The sequence below is a fragment of the Desmodus rotundus genome, chromosome 6 (genome assembly GCF_022682495.2).
Source record: "Desmodus rotundus isolate HL8 chromosome 6, HLdesRot8A.1, whole genome shotgun sequence".
NCBI lineage: Eukaryota > Metazoa > Chordata > Mammalia > Chiroptera > Phyllostomidae > Desmodus > Desmodus rotundus.
Window position 1 is genome coordinate 92,911,200 of NC_071392.1, and position 16,790 is coordinate 92,927,989.

The 16,790-nt window shown below is 60.2% G+C and overlaps 1 protein-coding gene across 3 annotated transcripts in view; it reads left to right on the top strand.

The window, feature by feature from the left end:
* Positions 1-16,790, top strand: part of DNAJB6 (DnaJ heat shock protein family (Hsp40) member B6) — a 38,434-nt gene extending 21,644 nt beyond the window's left edge. For all 3 annotated transcript variants that reach the window (XM_053926313.2, XM_053926311.2, XM_053926312.2), the window contains 4 exons: positions 1,128-1,269; positions 1,952-2,022; positions 10,149-10,361; positions 15,648-16,790. In XM_053926313.2, the coding sequence (XP_053782288.1) occupies positions 1,128-1,269; positions 1,952-2,022; positions 10,149-10,361; positions 15,648-15,730 (509 nt within the window). In that variant the 3' untranslated portion in view covers positions 15,731-16,790. The remainder of the gene's footprint in view (positions 1-1,127; positions 1,270-1,951; positions 2,023-10,148; positions 10,362-15,647) is intronic.

Here is a 16,790-nt window from a genome sequence, read left to right on the forward strand (position 1 = left end):
CTTACTGCCCTGTGTTCTTTTCTGACCTTCCCAAGCTCATTGTACCTGAAACTCCATTTCCTTTCTTTTAATTTTTAAAGATTTTATTAATTTTCATAGAGAGGGGAAGGAAGTGAGGAACAGGGAAACATTAACGTGTGGTTGCCTCTCACGCCCCCTACTGCAGGGGCCTGTCCTGCAACCCAGGTATGTACCCTGACTGGGAATCGAACCGGCGATCCCCTGGCTGAGCCACACCAGCCAGGGCCGAAAATCCATTTCCACTCTTACAGTACAAGATGAACTGGCTGGTCGAGAGGAGCAATGTGCTAGGGGGGGCCGCCTGGCTTTCAGAGATGGAAGTGAGAGGCGGCCACCGCAGTTACAGGTTGCTTATGTCAGGTGTGGTAGTATTTTGGGTATTCTGGATTAAATAGTGTTAATCAAGTTTACCAGTTTTTTAGAAATTTTTCAGTGGGGCCATTAGAAAACGAGTGACAGGTTTGACGGTCCCTGTTGGCTGTCACTGGGTCCACACCAGCCTGGAGCCCGGCGGCCGGGCCCGTGCAGGGCCATGGGCGCTGGGTTCACTGGAGGGAGGGGACCAGCCTCCTGTCCAAACGCCGTTTGCTGCTGGGGGTCCCCTGCACTTCCAGGGGTTCATGTCCCTTCTGTGGCTGCCAAGGAATTGAGGGCATGTCCAAGAACCACAGGTCCCTTTGTTCTAAAGTCACTTTAGCTTTTTAACAATCCAGGTTGTTGTTCCCATGGCCCCACTGCAAGGGGAGGGCTGAGCGGGGGGCGGGCTGCTCCTGGGTGATACAGGTGCTGAGCCCTCCAGCCCCTCCACGAGGCTGGGTACCCAGTGGGCTCTGCAGATGGGGGAAGCCCACAGGGTGTAGTAGCTATGGGAGGGGAGGTGACTGGAAGCAGGAGCCAGTGGTGCTCCTGTCCCTGGACTGAGAGGAGCCTCCCACCCCCAGAACCCCTGCCTCCCGCCCCCGGTGCCCCTGCAGCCTGGGCTTCGCTGCCCCAGCTGACACCCTGCCTGCGTGAGGGTCCTGCTTGGGGGACTCTGACACTTGGGAGTTGTATGCTAAATGTCTGACATGCTCGCCTCTAATCTTTTTTCCCTTTATTTCCTGTAGGATTTACTTCCTTCGGGTCATTAGGTCATGGGGGCCTCACCTCATTCTCTTCCACGACGTTCGGTGGTAGTGGGATGGGCAACTTCAAATCCGTCTCCACTTCCACCAAAATGGTCAACGGCAGGAAAATCACTACAAAGAGGTATGTATGGTTGTCTTCCCCGGTCCTGTTGTGATGAGTGTGGGGGGTTTCCTTCCCCCCCCCAGCGTGTGGCCTGTAGGTTGTAGGTTCATTTGGCACCTGAGGATGTTTTTATTTAAAAAATATTTTATTTATTACTGCTTTCTAGAAGGGAAGAGAGGGAGGGAAACGTTGATCGGTTGCCTCTTGTGTGTCCCCTACTGGGGACCTGGCCCGCAGCCCAGGCCCGTGCCCTGACTGGGAATCGAACTGGTGACCTTTTGGTTTGCAGGCCGGCACTCAGTCCACTGAGCCACACCAGCCAGGGCATAAACGTTGTTTAATGTTACGTATTAGTAGTCTTCCTTTGGAGCCGTTTTCCACATGCAGTTGTGTGGTAAGTGTGGGCAGCTCTGTTGGAGCATTGGAAGGGAACGCCATCAGCAGTGAGAGCCCTGCCACCGGTTAACAGCTCTGCCAGTGTTTACTGTTCGGCTCCGTGGTGGTGGAGAGCAGAGCGGGTCTGCGAGAGTGAGTCTGCTTGATTCAAGAAAGATTGTGCACAGGTTGGCTTCAGCTGTGCTTTTCAGTCTCCAGATTTGTGACTTTACATGTGTCGATGGCAGTTGTATTACTTCAGATGTGTACATGTTTACATACATACTCACTTTAGAGTTTTTAAAAAACGCGTTTCCTCCTCCAGAATTATCGAGAACGGTCAAGAGAGAGTGGAAGTGGAAGAAGACGGCCAGCTCAAGTCCCTAACGATAAATGGTAAGGAGCAGCGGCTACGCTTGGATAACAAGTAACTCGACGCACGCATGTAACAGAAATGCTAACTGTAACGAGCACCCTGTGAGGAGTAACAGGAACTTTTTTTGAAGATGTCACACGAACTCGACTTTCAGTGTAACTGACCTAACCTAAAGTATTTATACGCAGCTCACCGGAGCCCGTTGTCATAGACTCTTGAGTTTCTTGTTGGGACCACGTGATAGGACATTTTTTGTCTTTGAAATTGTTGTAAATCTCTGTATGCACTTTGCTTTTTTATTACACGTGACCCAAGGTGGCCGCGACCTCGTGCACTAACAGCAGCACAGGCCTGCTTCTTCGTGGTGTGGGAGCCGCGAGCCGCGCGGTGGCAGCCCGCTGGGAAGCTAACCTTGCCAGGACGGACCCTCCACGCGAGCGATCTCAGTGCTTTCGTGTGTCTTAGTGAGAGACGTGGGCATCAGTGGTGACACATTTCCGGTGTAATGCAAATTGAGGATGTTTCTAGTTGTGCATGAATGTTGGCAACTTAGTGGGTTTTGACCATTGTTTTAAATGTGTAAAGTTAAAGCTTGGGTTTAAAAAGTAAAGCCGGTAAATTGGGTCTTTGTTACTTGCTTAAAAAAAAAGAAAAAGAAATAAATGCGATGTGTGTGGTGCATTCTTTCCTGAGTGGGGCCCGCGGCCCCCGTGTCTGTGTGAGTCTCTGTTTGGGCCTCCGTCGCTTCCCGACTGTCTGTCCAGGGCGTTCGCAGAGGGTGTGAAGGCGCCTCTATTCGTGCTCGGAAGTGGGGAGCGCTTCCTGGCGCGCATCACTGTGGGGAGAAGACACAATGGTGTGGTTTCTGTCCCGGCCTTCCAGCGTCCATTTGGTGCCAGCTCAGAGTGCACGGTCACGGCACGGAACGGTGTCGGTGTGGCAGAAGGCAAGGCGCTGCTTGTGTTTCCCCACCTGTAAACGGCCCCGGCCCCCTAAGAATGCGCGTCTCAGCCCCTTGGGGAGTGTGGAGGGAGCTGCGCCGCTTGGTTTTGTTGTGGAGATCAGCAGGGGGAAAACCGCTGAGGTGCGGGGGGCGGGGTGGGGGCCGGGGATTTCTGTAAACTGAGGCAGGCCGAGAGGGAGAGCATGTGGCAGCGGCTCGCGGCTCTGTGCAGAATGTGAGTGTTGCTGAGAGCAAGTAGAAGCGTTGGAGATCTACAGAAGCCATGCAAATGAAGTGTCAGGAAATTTAAGTGTTCAAAAGCAGCTGAACTTGGGAAAATAAAGAAAAAGACATGCACGCCCATGTGGTCCAGCCCCCAGCGCCTGGGCTGTAAGTGCCCAGTTTCACAAACTTAGATGTAATGGCCAGAAAGCGTCCCTTTCGTTCATGCTGTGAGTAGGATGAAGCTTCTCTGCCAGGTGAGAAACGTCAAGCAAGTACCCGGGCCTCCTTAGAGTTTTACATTTTCTGTGGGAGGGCGAGATGAGCCCCGGATAGAAAGGAAGGCTGGACGGCCCCCGAAACCCAGCTTAGGGAGAGGCAGACCAGACCCGCCTGCCCCGGGAAGCGTGTTCTGGCCACTCCGGGCTCCCGTTGCGAACCTGCTGGGACCCCTGCGGCTGCTGGGTCGACTCCCCTGTGGACAGCTAGTCAGGCTGATGTCACGGGGAAGGAGTCACCTACCGCCTGCTGTATTTTGCTGTGGGTAATGCGCACTTTCTTCCCCAAATTATTGAGGGAAAGGTGAGGACGCACATTATACGTGCATAGTACTAATTCCGTGTCTATATAAATGTTTTTACTTCTGCTTGTATGTTAAGAATGTAACTCTAGAGAACAGTAACGATGTCTGTATGCAAAATAAAACTCTGGAATATGATATTCGGTTTTGTTTCTAAATATAAATAAAACAAAAAAATCTAAAAGGAAGAGTTTTTTTTCCTGGAAGTTTGGGCCACAAATGTAGGTGCGCATTATACCCGGCAAAACACAGTAGCCGCTGGCAGGGGTGGTCGGCACCTTGGCTGCTGCTCCCTGGGAGCTGGTAGTGGTTTCTGCGCTGGCCTGGCCCTCTCCTCTCTTCCTTCTGCAGAAGAGGGACCCTCCTGGGCTGCACTCTCCAGGGGAGGTGCGGGTGTTGGGTGAGGAGGGTCGGGCCCAGGCAGGCGGCCAGCGTGCCCCTCCCGTGCATTCCCGTTCCCAGGCCATCTTGTCTCGGCATGTCTGGTGCTGCTAGCTTGGAAAACCACGTCACGTGGCAGATTCTGTGTTGTCGGTAAGGGTGGCTCCAGCGGAACAGTGGGTGCTGTGGGGTCCATGAGGTTCTGGTCAGTCTGGTCAGCCTCCTCACGCTGCTGCGTGCGTCCTCTGTCAGAGGTTCCCCGAGCACTCAACCGTGTCCCCCAGTCCCGCTCCCACTCCAAACTCACTTCCGCATCGCAGGCCTCTCCGCTAGCCGGTATCTCTCTAGTGTTAGCGCTTTTCTCTCTGTTAATTGCGCTTCTGCAGATTACTCACTTGCATCCTTTTGGTCAGAAATGCGAAGTTAAGAAACTGAGTTCCACTTTACAGTAATCTCTGCTGATTTCTAAGTCAGTCGCTCGTTTTCATCCCAAACGTGGCTATGGGAGCCTGTGGTTTGGAATGTCAGCGTGGTGAGCTTGCATTCTGCTGGTTTTTAATCTTCCTCAGTTAGAAATGCGCTGCTGCTGTGTACAGTTTTCATCCAGCTGGAGTTTTTGATCGAGGTATGGAATCCAGTTTCTGTCTTCCATTTGGATGGTTATTTTGCACTGGGCCCACTGAAATGTGATTGAATTCTTAGTAATTGGCTCACGGGGTCTCCCTCAGCGAGGCACCGAGGAGGTACGCCCCCTCCTCGTTGGGAGGGGTGACGCGACAGGCAGGTGACTGACTGGGAATGCCCTCGGAGCACTGGCTTCTGGACAGCCTTGTGGGGGAGTCGGTCCCACCTCAGTTCTGGGTTACGCCAGGGTCAGGTTAAAACCGTTCCAGGGGTGTCCGGCCTTTTGGTGTCTGTGAGCCACATTCAGTGCGTTGCCGTACACAATCATAAAGAAAATCTCAACGTTTTAAGTATATTTATGACTTTGTATTGGGCCACACTCACAGCCGTCCTGGGCTGGGGTTGGACACCCTGCAAGGACATTAACTGCTGTGTCGTTCGACTTTCATTCCGAAGAGAATGCCGCAGGATTGCCCTTGGGGAGGAGCTGTCCCTCTGTGGTCACGCGGCGCTGGGCCCCTGGTGGACAGCGATGTCCTGCTGGTTGCCCAGGGAGGGTCCCTGCCCGTCAAACAACTGTGAGCCAGAGTTCTTCGGCTTGCCCCGTCCCGTTTAAAGAGGTTTTTAAGAAATGGACGCTTAGCAGGTGTTAGTGTGTGAAGGACTGACGAGCCTGGAGGAGAAGCCGTGGAAGCATTTGTTGGGGAAGTTTTATGTGGATTCAGCTGTGTCTGCAGAAAAATGAGATTCTGTGAATATTTGACCCCACAGAAACCAGAATGCCTGTCCTGCTCGGTGAGCTTCCTGTTCGAGCTCTGGTCTGGCCGCTGGCTGTGCATATTCCCCTCCACCCCTCGTGATCCAAGTCACACGCAGCCTGCGGCTGTGGCTCTGGACCACGGGGCCTCCCCCGGGGAATTCCCCTCGTGACCTTTTGTTTTGAGAATTGGTCCCATTTTTTCTTTTATAAGTTTGATTTATTTTCAGAGAGGAAGGGAGGGAAGAGAAACATAGATTAGTTGCTTTTCGTGCGCCCCCTACTGGGGACCTGGCCTGCAACCCTGGCCTGTGCCCTTAATGGGAATCGAACTGGCGATCTTCCGGTTCTCAGGCCGCACTCCATCCACTGAGCCACTCCAGCCAGGGCGAGAACTGGGCCTGCGTCTGTCAGCAGCGATGGACGGCAGTGGTGGCCAGGGTAGCATCTGCCCTCAGCTCTGGTCCTCTGCCCACTGCTACCTTGTCCAGTGCTTGTGATCTGGCCGCCAGAGCTGAGTCACTCCTGTGGCAGCTGCCCCATCTCCCCTCAGGTCCCACCCTCCCATCACCATCCAAGCCGCACTGTGGTCTCCGCCGCCCCGGCAGCCGCTCGCTGGTCCCCCCACACCTGCGCACCTCGCCCCTGCGTCCTCTGTGTTTACAGGGTCCTCGGCTGGGCTCTGGCCTCGTGTAACTGGGCTCCGTGAGAGCCGGAGGACGTCCACATGGGGGTCCTGGTGCCGGCTGGTCTGTGGGGCACTTGGGATAGTCTGAGTGAGTCTCAGACGGGGGAGGGGGGGCATTCGGGGCCTGAGTGAGTGTGGGGCTGACTGTGCTCTCCTGACAGGACGAGGCTGGAGCACCTTTGGGGAAAGTGACTGGGTGAGGGCGGAGCTTTGGAGACGCCCACCCAGCCCCTGCCCTGGGGGGACCTGCAGGGCGGGGGGGCGGTTGTGTGGGAGGTTGCGGTTGTGGTTTTTGTGGTGCTGTGGTTGTGCAGGGCTTTCTGCCGGAACGCTGGAATGTGTTGTGCTGATAACAGATGCCTCAGAGTTCCTGGGGTGCTTCTGTCATTCCTGGACAGGCTTTGGGGCGTTAACCAGGTCCTGATAGGTGGGCTTCTCTTCCTCCTCTTCCTTTGCGAGGGGGCTCAGGAAGGAGCTGCTGGGAGAGGCCCGAGCCCTCCCTGGGAGCTGAGCCCTTGGTGCGTGCACCAGCGCTTGGTGTGAGTGTGCGGGCTGCCCCCTGGAGGCTGGGCGCCCCCACAGCCCCAGCATCCACTGCGTTTGCTGGGAAAGGCAGTCCATAAGCCTGACCGAGAGGAACTTCCCGTGAGGAGAAGCAGGGGATGTCCTGGGGCGGGTTTGTAGGGTGTCAGGGTTCTGGGGAGCCGATTCAAGTGTCTCCCTTGTGCGCTTTACCCCCTTTCTTGGCAAGGCCGTGACGCCTGGTGGTGTGGCTGGTGTCTGGCGCAGTCCAGCCCTGGGCCATGACTGACCGAGGCTGCCCAGCTGTTGGGTGGGGTGGGGTGTGGGCGTCGAGGACAGCAGTTGGGGCCCCCGCACTGCAGTGACCGCTGATCCTTGTGTGTTGTCAGGCCTGAAGAATCTTCTGGAAGTGGCGTGTCAGGCCGGTCTGTGTCCGGGGTCACAGCCCCTTATCTGTGAGGGCGCCTTCTGCTAAGGGCACCTCCGTTCTCCCAGAGTGCTCTTGGGGACCTGGTCGCATCAGACACGGTGACTGGGCCTTGTTCTCACTGCACAGACAGAAGGTGAAGGTCGGAGGGAGCGCGGGCCCCGTCGGGACCTGGAGGAGAGCTGTCCTCTGGCCTGGAGTTGCAGTCAGCCTGCAGGGTGCGGCTCCCAGGGGACAAGGGGGCTTCTTGCCAGGGGCGTTTATTCTGGGGCAGCTGCCCGGGTTCCGAGTGCTCGTTACCAGAACTGGGCCGGACCTCTGCCCAGGAGTCTCGGTGGTTCCCCTGTGGCTCCCACAGTCCTTGTGCGTCTGTGCTGTCCGAGCTCTTACGAACAGCTTGTCCCCTGAAACTGGGAGGGCCTGGTGCAGGGGCTCCTCACAAGCATCCCAGGCTCAGCATCTGGCAGCTCCAGTGACGCCCCCATTGCACCGTGGGGATGGACGGGCGCTGTGGGCCTGAAGCCAGAGCCACCTCTTCTCTGGACGCAGCAGTTCTGGGAGAGGCCCGAGGAGGGTCTGTGGGCAGTGGGTGGGGGCGTCCCTGGGGCTTTGACACACCTCTGTGCCAGGCCGTGAGCAGGGCCAAAAGACCAGCACCTCGGTGTGACCCAGGCGCTATGGGTGAGACACAGCATCCCCTTCCCTGCAGGTACCTCACTTCCGCTTGGGAGCTGTGGGTGGTCTGTCCACACCTTCCTTCTGTCCCTGCTCAGGGCCCAGTTGGGGCCACGGCATGCTGTGGGCAGGGCTAGTGGCTGTGGACACCAGAAATGATGGGTGGTGTCAGGGTTGTCCTTCTTAAGGCCCCTTTCTCCCACCTCAGTGGGTGTCACCTACGCCTCAGTGTCGCCCTGGGGGCAGCAGCCTCCTGTAGTGTGAGCCCTCGGCCCCGTGCAGCATAGAGCGGGGGCTTGGGGTCGGGGGCTGGAAGTTGTGCCACTTCCTCGTGAGTGATTCTTGCTGGTACTGAGACACCAGTGCTCTGAGGGAAGCCTCCCGGGGTCACTGACGGACCCTGCTCCAGACCCAGGGCCCCCGGGGCTCATAGTGTGGGGGGCATGAAGGTAAGTCAGGGACACTCAGGGGAGGGAGTGCGCCCGACAGAGGGTGCAAACAGGGCTGGATGGAGAAGGAAGACTTCCCAGAGGCAAGGCCAGGGTGGGACTGGGGTCAGGGGTACCCAGGAGCAGCAGTGAGGGGGCACCAAGTTCCCTCCGCTGTGTGAGAGCGAGGGCCACCCCTGCCCTTGCTGTCACTGCCCTTGGTGCCCAGGCCTGGCTGTCTCCAGGGGGTGAGTGCACCCGTGGCTGTCCCTCCTGGGGCAGCGACGTGGCCAGGGTCTGTCCTGGCTATTGGGTGCTCCCTCACCAGACGGCAGAGGCCCTGGGAGCGTGGCCTATGCCTGCGGGTCGATGGCTGAGCGAAGGGACTGGTGACGGCACAGCTGGGGCCCCTCTGGAGGGCGACTCGCAGTGCCCAGGCACACAAGCATCCCTGTGGAGCCTGCCCACATCCCACTGCTCCCCAGCCCCCCCCCCCCCGACCCTGGCACTGGCCCCTGGGGACGCTGCCGTCACCCATCCTTGCCTGCTGCTGTCACCCAGGCTGCGCCGCTCCGAGCCCTGCTGGTGCCGTGGTCATCCCGGCGCTCCTGGGCAGGACTCGGGATGAGAGCTCGTGGACGGTGGTCGTTGTGGCTGGAGGGCCGCGGGGTCACCTGGGTCCTGAGCCCACCTGAGGGCGGGAGCTCTGCAACTGAGGTAAGTGGGCAAGTGGTCGCACACCGGACGTCTGCCACACTGCGTCACCACCACCTCTGCGCAGCCGGGGGCCAGCTGCTGCCCGAAGCTGAGCTCAGACCCAAAGACCCCGCTGAGTTGGCGCAGGTGGGGAGCGTCACACGTTGCCCTCGGGCAGGTGGGGTGCAGATGGGGACGACTGGCGGGGCCCTGGCAGCGGGTGACTTGCCTTCAGGGCTTCCTTCCGGCGGAGCGGGTGTGCGGCTGCTGCAGGGCTGGGCCCGAGTTTTCGCAACCAGACACTTAACTGGGAAAACCTCTAAGGGGTGAGCCCTGGAGTGGGGGGCGCCTGGCATCTCCTCACTTCTACCGAGCGAGCCTTGGTGCCCCTGGGGTGCCCTCAGCCCCCTCACTGCGCGGCAACAGGCTCTGAGGAGGTCGGCAGCCCGGAATCCTTCCAGGCCCCTCCTGACAGACGGTGTGGAGGCGGTTCTGATGGGGACACTCCTCAGTGATGGGGGCACCCCTCAGGGCCCAGCTCCTAACCAAGGTCTGCGGCAGTGTTCCCAGCAAACGGTTCCTGGCTGGGGGATGTGGGGGAGGTGGGGTGGCCAGTGTGGGGGCCTCTGCCTTCCTGCCTCCGCCCACACTCGGAGGGGGGTGCCATTCGTCACGTACCCTGAGGAGAAGGACTTGGAAACCAGTGAAAATGACCCTTCGCATCCTTGTGTGCTTCCTGGCACCCCCCCGAACGTGCCCGACATCTGGTTTCCACGGGACCCATGGAAACTCGGCTTCGGGAGCCGTGAGGGCTGTCCCGTGTACACGCGTGTCTGCTCCAACAGATGGGTGCGTGGGTTCTGGGTGCGTGAACGCGTGGGCCACACCTCTGCCCCTATGCTGATTGAGCGCTGGCTGGCTGGATGGGCAGCGTTGCCCAGGGATGAGACTGGAGCAGACTGCGGCCGTGTCCAGGGAGGGCCGCTGGGTCGATGCTGACGGTGACCTTCTCTCCAGGCTTCCAGAGCCGCAGGTTTCACCAAGGCGCATGCAGAAGTCGGCCACGTGCCCTCGGGTTGGGAGAGGGTCTTCCCACGTCGCTGTTCCCTCCGGGCTGGGGGCGCGTTCCGGCCAGAGGTGCAGGTGACATCACCGCTGGCTCCAGGACGAGCATGTCACAGCCCTCTCCGTCTGTCCTTGCAGGTGTGGCCGATGAAGCAGCCTTCCTGGAAGCGTGCCGGCTCAGGGGCCAGCACGCACTGCCTGCGCAGCCCGCCGGCACCAGCGCCCGCCTGCTGAAAGCCCCCAAGCCTGCCCCGCTGCCCAAGCACGCGTCCCCACCCTACGTCACTGAGGAGGAGGAGGAGCCCGGCCGACACCGGGCCGGCAGCCACTGGGACCCCTCCCTGCTCGCAGGTGTGCAGAGGGATGCCGGGGCGGAGCGCTGCCCCCGCGGGGACGCGCCCCTCGCCGCCCAAGGCCAGCGAAGACAGAAACCGCTGCTGTGCTGCTGTGTCCTGACCTGAGGGTTGGGCGCAAGGGCTGGTCAGCTGGCTGTGCGGGGGGCGGGGCGCCTGTTGGGAGATCCCCCATGATTAAACTGGGGTGCCAGCCTTCTGTGACGGTATGAAGTGTGTTGTCTTGGACGCAGATGACAAGGGCTGCTTTCACCTTAAATGCCCCCTTTCGTAAGTTATGCTCAGCACTCGACGTCCCCTGGGCCACACGGGGCAGGGCGCTGGGCCCCTCGCCAAGCTCTGGGTGCTGGGCGGCCTCAGTGCTGAGGGGTTTTACATTTTTTCTTTTTTTTTAAAAAGATGTTACTCATTTTTAGACGGGGGAGGGAGGGAGAAAGGGGGAGAAACATCCATGTGTGGTTGCCTCTCGCACTCCCCCTACTGGGCACCTGGCCCGCAACCCAGGCCTGTGCCCTGACTGGGAATCGAACCGGCGATCCTTTGGTTCACAGGCCATTGTTCAGTCCACTGAGCCACACCAGCCAGGGCGGGCCGTGCTGATGCTTCTGCCCTTCCTGGCTGTAGTCGAACTCAGTGAAAGGTGGGACAGAACAGCCTGCCTGGGTGCAGTCCTCTGTCGGTGAGGTGGGTGCCAAGCCCTTGGTCTCCCGGTGGCCCAGCCTCCACCCCTGGCACTGCCCTCAGGCGGGTCTTCTGAGTCCGTTCCCCATAGAAGGTTCTGGATGGTCTCTGAGGGTGTGGCTGTGCTTGTAGTTTTGACCACTGGGGGTCTCCGGGTTCACCGTTGCGGGCTGTCTGTTGGCGAGAAAGGTCGGTCCTTGGTCCTCCGGGTCCAGTGACGTCATGAGGTTGATTCCATGGACAGGAGGCAGAACAGGGCTGTGTCAGAAATGAGTTCACCTCCCAGAACTTTCTGTTGGAAATCAGTCCCTTGAAGTCCCTTTCGGTCCTTGTCAGATGCAGCACAGGCGCCTGTTAGGACAGAAGGAAATGTCCCGTCCACCTGCAGGGGGTGTCCTGAGGCTTTGGCCACGGCCGGGCCGTTGGACACATGAGCCTTTTCTGTGTGGTGGGGTGACAAGTGGGCAGCTGCCAGGAGTGGGGCTCAGGAAGGACCCGTTCACCCAGCACTCGCTGTCTCCTCCTGGAGCTGAGTGGTCCGGGGCCCGGTGTCCCCGAACAGGCCCCGTTTGATGGGGTTTCGCCAGCTGCGTCGGGATGTCCCAGCTCCAGGTGTGAGGGGTGCTGGCCGGGCCTGGCCGGCCTGGTGGTGGCTCAGCCGGACACAGCAGCCTCGGGACAGACTGGACCGCCGGCCGGCCCAAAGCCATGAGCTGAGCCTGGCGTGAGGCTGCCGTTCCAGACAGTGCCTGTTGAGTGAGGGACACTTGTCATCTCCTGGAGAATCCTGGGAAGGTGAGAATCCACAGAAAAAGCCGGAAGTAACTCCTCTAGGAGATGACCTGTTTTTGTCGGTTTTTACTACCGGGTCCCGTTACTGAGTGGGGGACAGGGTCGCGAATGTGGCGGGTTCTCACACGGCAGGCCGCGTTGTCCCGGCCCTCGGAGTGTTTCTGAACGCTGTGGGAGCCACACTTCTCTCGTCGCCACCGGGAAGTCACCAGGGAGTGAGAGACGAGGTTCCCATTGGGTGTGCTCGAGTCCAAGACGACAGTTCAGCTTTGTTGTTGGAGATGACGTAGCCACCCTGGAGGAAGACTCTAGAACCTGAGGCAGTGAGGCAAGAACGGGGAGGAAAAGGCAGTTTGGTTGGGAGCTGTCCCTGCCCGCCTGGTGAGGAGGCCTGGTCTGCTGGTGACCCTCTGCGCCCGCGTCCCGCTCTGCGGGGTCTGGCGTGGCCTCCTCGCCCTCCTGTGGGTGTGGGACGCTCTGCTTCAGGCTGGTGGTCCTTCCACGTAGGTGTCCCCTGGGCAGCTCCCAGTCATCTTCTGCCCTGTTCCCTGTCCCGGGTAATTTCTCTTAAAAGGAAGCGCATGTGAGGGACTTGGTTACCCAAGATGTCAGGCATTCTGCTTCTGCGGAGTGAGCAGCCGCTGGACGCAGGGCTGGGGGAGCCGGACGGTTCTGGGGGTGAGGGCCTGAGGCGAAGGCCGAGCGCTCCGGAGACGCACTGCCCAGATGCTGGACGCACTGCTGATGTGAGCAGTTCCCCTTTCGTGCCTCCTGTATTTCGGCATCAGGGTGTGGTGGCAGGGTCCTGGGAGGTCTGGGTGTGTGGGGGCCCCTCCCCAGTCCCAGCCGGGGCTCGGCCTGCCGGTCTACGCAGGTGGCCGGGGAGAGGGTCGCAGGCGTCAGTTGCTGGCATTTGGTTTCTTAAGATGCTGTTGCCTTAAATTCCAACCATGTAAAAGTCCTGCTCGCTTTCTTTAAGATCTTTCTTACTTTTAGAGAAAGGGGAAGGAGGGGAGAAAGAGAAACATTGATTGGGTGCCTCTGGCATGAGCCCCAACCGGGGACCACGCTCCCAGGCCAGCCCTGTGCCCTGACCAGGAATCAAATCAGGGACCTTTTGCTTTTTGCGGGACGTTGCCCACCCCACTGAGCCTCAGCGGCGGGAGCGCACCTGCTTCATTTCTGACATCGGGGGCAGGGGCCATGTGGTCACGTGCCCAGGACCCAGAAGCCCAACAAGTAAAACGCTGAAAAGGGTTGGTGCTTCCTGCAGGCGCAGCTGCTGGGAGGGAGGTCAGAGATCATCCCACAGGGAACAAACTCGGGAATGAACCGTGGCATCGAGCTGGAACTCCTCCTTCACGTGCTGGGGGCACCCTGCCCGCTGCTCCCCCGGTGGCAGGACTGATGCTGGGCTGGGCTGCGCTGCGCTGCTGAGCGGGGGAGGTCCTCTTCCAGGGGAACTAACTTGCTTGTCCGCGCTTCCCGCTGAGAACTTACAGCTGCTGTTCGCAGAGTGGGCTTCTGTGAGGGGCCACAAAAGGTCCCCGACCTGATGCTCTGGGTGTGGCAGGCACAGTCCTGAGGATGGAGGCGTGGCCTTTTCAGGGAGTCCAGGGGGCTGGGGGCCTGTGCTGTTCGTTTTTGTTAATTTAAACGTGGAGCATTTCAAGGAAACACCAAATTCTGTTTCACGACGCCCTGTGGGCCCCGCGGGCCCCGCCCCCGGCGTTGGCATATCGCCTCACTGCCCGGCAGGGTGTCTGGCTGGAGCCCTGTTTCTGACAGTTCCACGGTCTGCGACTCCGGAGAGGCCCGGGCTTCCCGACAAGGGTGCTCCCTCTCTGGGCCCCCGTCGGAGCTGGTGTGGTTGGAGGGTAGGGCCGTGGGCAGCAGAGCAGGCAGCTGCGGGTTGTGCCAAGGGGGGCGGGGGACCGGGTTTGGGAGGGGCCACAGACCTGACAACCAGACGGTGTGTGTCGGTCACTGCAGAGCCAGGTGCCCAGCCGGCGCCTGCCCCAACGCCAGCTTGCTTCACATTGGAGACGGCACAGAGTGGTGGAGGCCGGTCATTGGCGTCAGACGTTTGCTCCCTCACACAATTTTGAAGAAACTGTGGAGAAATCTCCCCCCCTGAGAGCGGGCTCTGTACTGGCTGCTGCCTGGCTCCCAGGGCCGCTGGTCTGGAGCCGGGGTGGCTGTGTCTGGAGCCGGGGTGGCTGTGTCTCGGTCGTGTCCCCAGTGCAGGGTGCAGGGGTGGGCACCTACGGGGGGAGTGTGCAGCCGCCATCTGTCTTGTTACTCAGTTCTGCTGTCTGTGTTTTGTTTTTAGACAGAGGGGAAGGGAGGGAGGAAGAGAGGGAGGGAAACATCAGTGTGTGGTTGCCTCTTACACGCCCTCTACTGGGGACCTGACCCGCAACCCAGGCATGTGCCCTGACTGGGAATCGAACTGGCGACCCTTTGGTTCGCAGGCTGGCACTCAGTCCACTGAGCCACACCAGCCAGGGCTGTTTTCCTGTGCTCTTAACATTAGGAGCGCCTGGAGCAGAGAAGCCTGTTTAATCAGAGTGGGAGGGAGGATGCTATCCCCTTGTCTTTGTATTCGCTGGGCCTTCCCCCGCAGAAAGCCCTGCCCCTCTCACGGCAGCCAGGACTGGGTCCAGGTTTTCTTGATGAGAAAGGACCTGTGAGGGCCCAATTGTGGCCCATGTGGTGTCACCTCCTGCTGCCTGCGATCCCAGCCGGTGTCGGACACAGTGCACGTTGCCAGACAGCTCTGGGTCTGTGTCTGTGACCCGGGAGGGTGTTGTCTCCCTCTGTGCCGGCCCCAGGTCCCCTGGCATCACCATGGCCTGGCGCTGTGGACAGGTCCCTCCACCCTCACTGCCCGGTGCTGCAGCCTCTGTGGGTGCAGCCCTTCGCTTCCTCCCACTCCCACCGCCAGCAGCCTTCCTGAGCGCGTGGCCCGGATGGCGCGGCAGTGGGCAGGTGGCCCTCAGAGCCTTCGGGAAGGGGACTTGGTGTGGCCGATTCTCTGGGGCACTGGTGGAGGGCTCGCGGGCGGGGCATGACTGGCGTGGATGAGACCCGAGGGATCCCACCTGGTGACAGGTGGATGGCGGGCATTACCAGGTGTGGGGCCTGCATCACGCGGGTGGGCTGTGGGGACCCATGTGATGGCGATTCAGTGAGCTGAGTCCCTCACGTGGACGGGGGAGGGTCAGGACTGGAGGTGACGCCATAAAAACGTCACCATGTACCTTAAAATCTCAAGGATGCTCTCATGAGACTTGTAAGCAGGCCTAGGGGCCGCAGTGGCCCTGGCCTGGTTCCATTTATCGGTTCTGTTCCAGTCAGGCCCTTTAAACTGAGCTTTTCTTACCCCAACCCAACTCCTGTCTGTGTCCCGGCCCAGGAGCCCCCGTCCCCACCGCTCTGGCCCCGCTGACTCAGCACAGCCACGACCAGAGCTCTGAGGGTCAGCGGGCATTCCCTGTGTCCCGTGGCCTCTGGCAGCACAGGCTGACTCTGCCCAGCCTGGGCGGAGGGAGGGTGGGTCCTGTCCCCCAGAGCTGGTGATGCCAGGTGACGGGGTGCTCCTCTGCCGGGTGGGAACAGGTGGGGTCGTGCGAGGCAGCAGGGAGGGCGCCCTGGGGACCCTCGCACACAGCCTGGACCGCTGAAGCCGTAGGTGCGAACACGTGAAGGGAGGTGTGTGCCGTGTTTCGTTGGTGTGGGGGCTGCCAGGACACTTGGTGGGGGACCCGCTGCCCTTCTGCGCAGTGTTTCACGAGCCGTGTTTCCGTAGGACTCAAAGAAGGCGGCAAGAGGAAGAAGCAGAAGCACAAGGACGAGTCCAAGAAGAAGAAGTCGACCAAGGGCCACCACTGAGTGGGGCCGCGCCGCGTGGTGCGCTTGCTAGGTAGGGCGTCACCTCGCCGGCCCCAGACACACCTCCTCCCAGCACCGGGGCGGCGGCAGGCTTGACGACCACGAGGCGATGGCGGCCTCGCTCCCCCAGCACCAGGACAGCGTTCCCTGCAGCGTGGTTGCGGCTCCCCCCACCCTCCCTGTTCTTCCCCTCGGTGTGACCATGGTGCCAACTCCCGGTGTAGCTGTAGCTTTAGCAGCGTGAGGACGAGGCTCGGACAGCCCTCGGGTGTCCGTGCCTCGTCCGTCTACAGAGCAGCGCTCCTGCCTCGTGGTGGCAGGGCTTTGGGGATCGGAAGGTAGCTGAGTGTAGGTGACTCACAGGTAACGTGTGCACCGAGCATCCGAGCCAGGACTGGCGGGCGCCTCTCGGTAGCCAGGGTGTCCAGCCGGTCCTCCCCACGCCGTCCAGGCTGACCTCAGATGCTCCGTGGTTTTCGCTTAGCCCACCTTTCTGTCCCAGACCCACGAGGGTTCTGTTTAGCAGGTGACAGGATTCCATACAACTTGGTTTGGAGAGACACCCCCCCCCCCCCCCCCCCCCGTCTCTGATGGAGGTCCTGCCGGGACAGGTGGCCGAGCCGTCAGCACACGCGCACGCGTATGCATGCACATGCGTGAGCCCCGGCCCGCGGCCACTGGCTCCTGCTCTGGTGACGCCGCAGCCTCTGCGGTGGTTCCTTTGCATGTGCTGCTGCTTTGCCCTTCGCTGCCCGAGCCGCGGCCCTGACCCTGCTGCTCCCTGGAGGTGCCCGCCGCCTGCCCGCCTGTCCCTTTCCCTCATGGAAAAGGGGGGCTGAGAAACGTGGGCGTGACAAAATGCCAGCAATTGAGCCTGCAGTGTTGAGGCCGGGAAGCTTGGTGCGGCGCCCAGGCCGCCTGCCCGATGAGCGTGCCGTCTGGGAGGTGCGCCTCATCGGCGGGCTTCAGGGCGGGTGCGGCTGCGGGGTCAGGAGCTTGTTGTGGGAGCAGGCTGACAGCAACCTGTCGCGCCACCAGTGTGAATAAAGTGTGAGTGTCA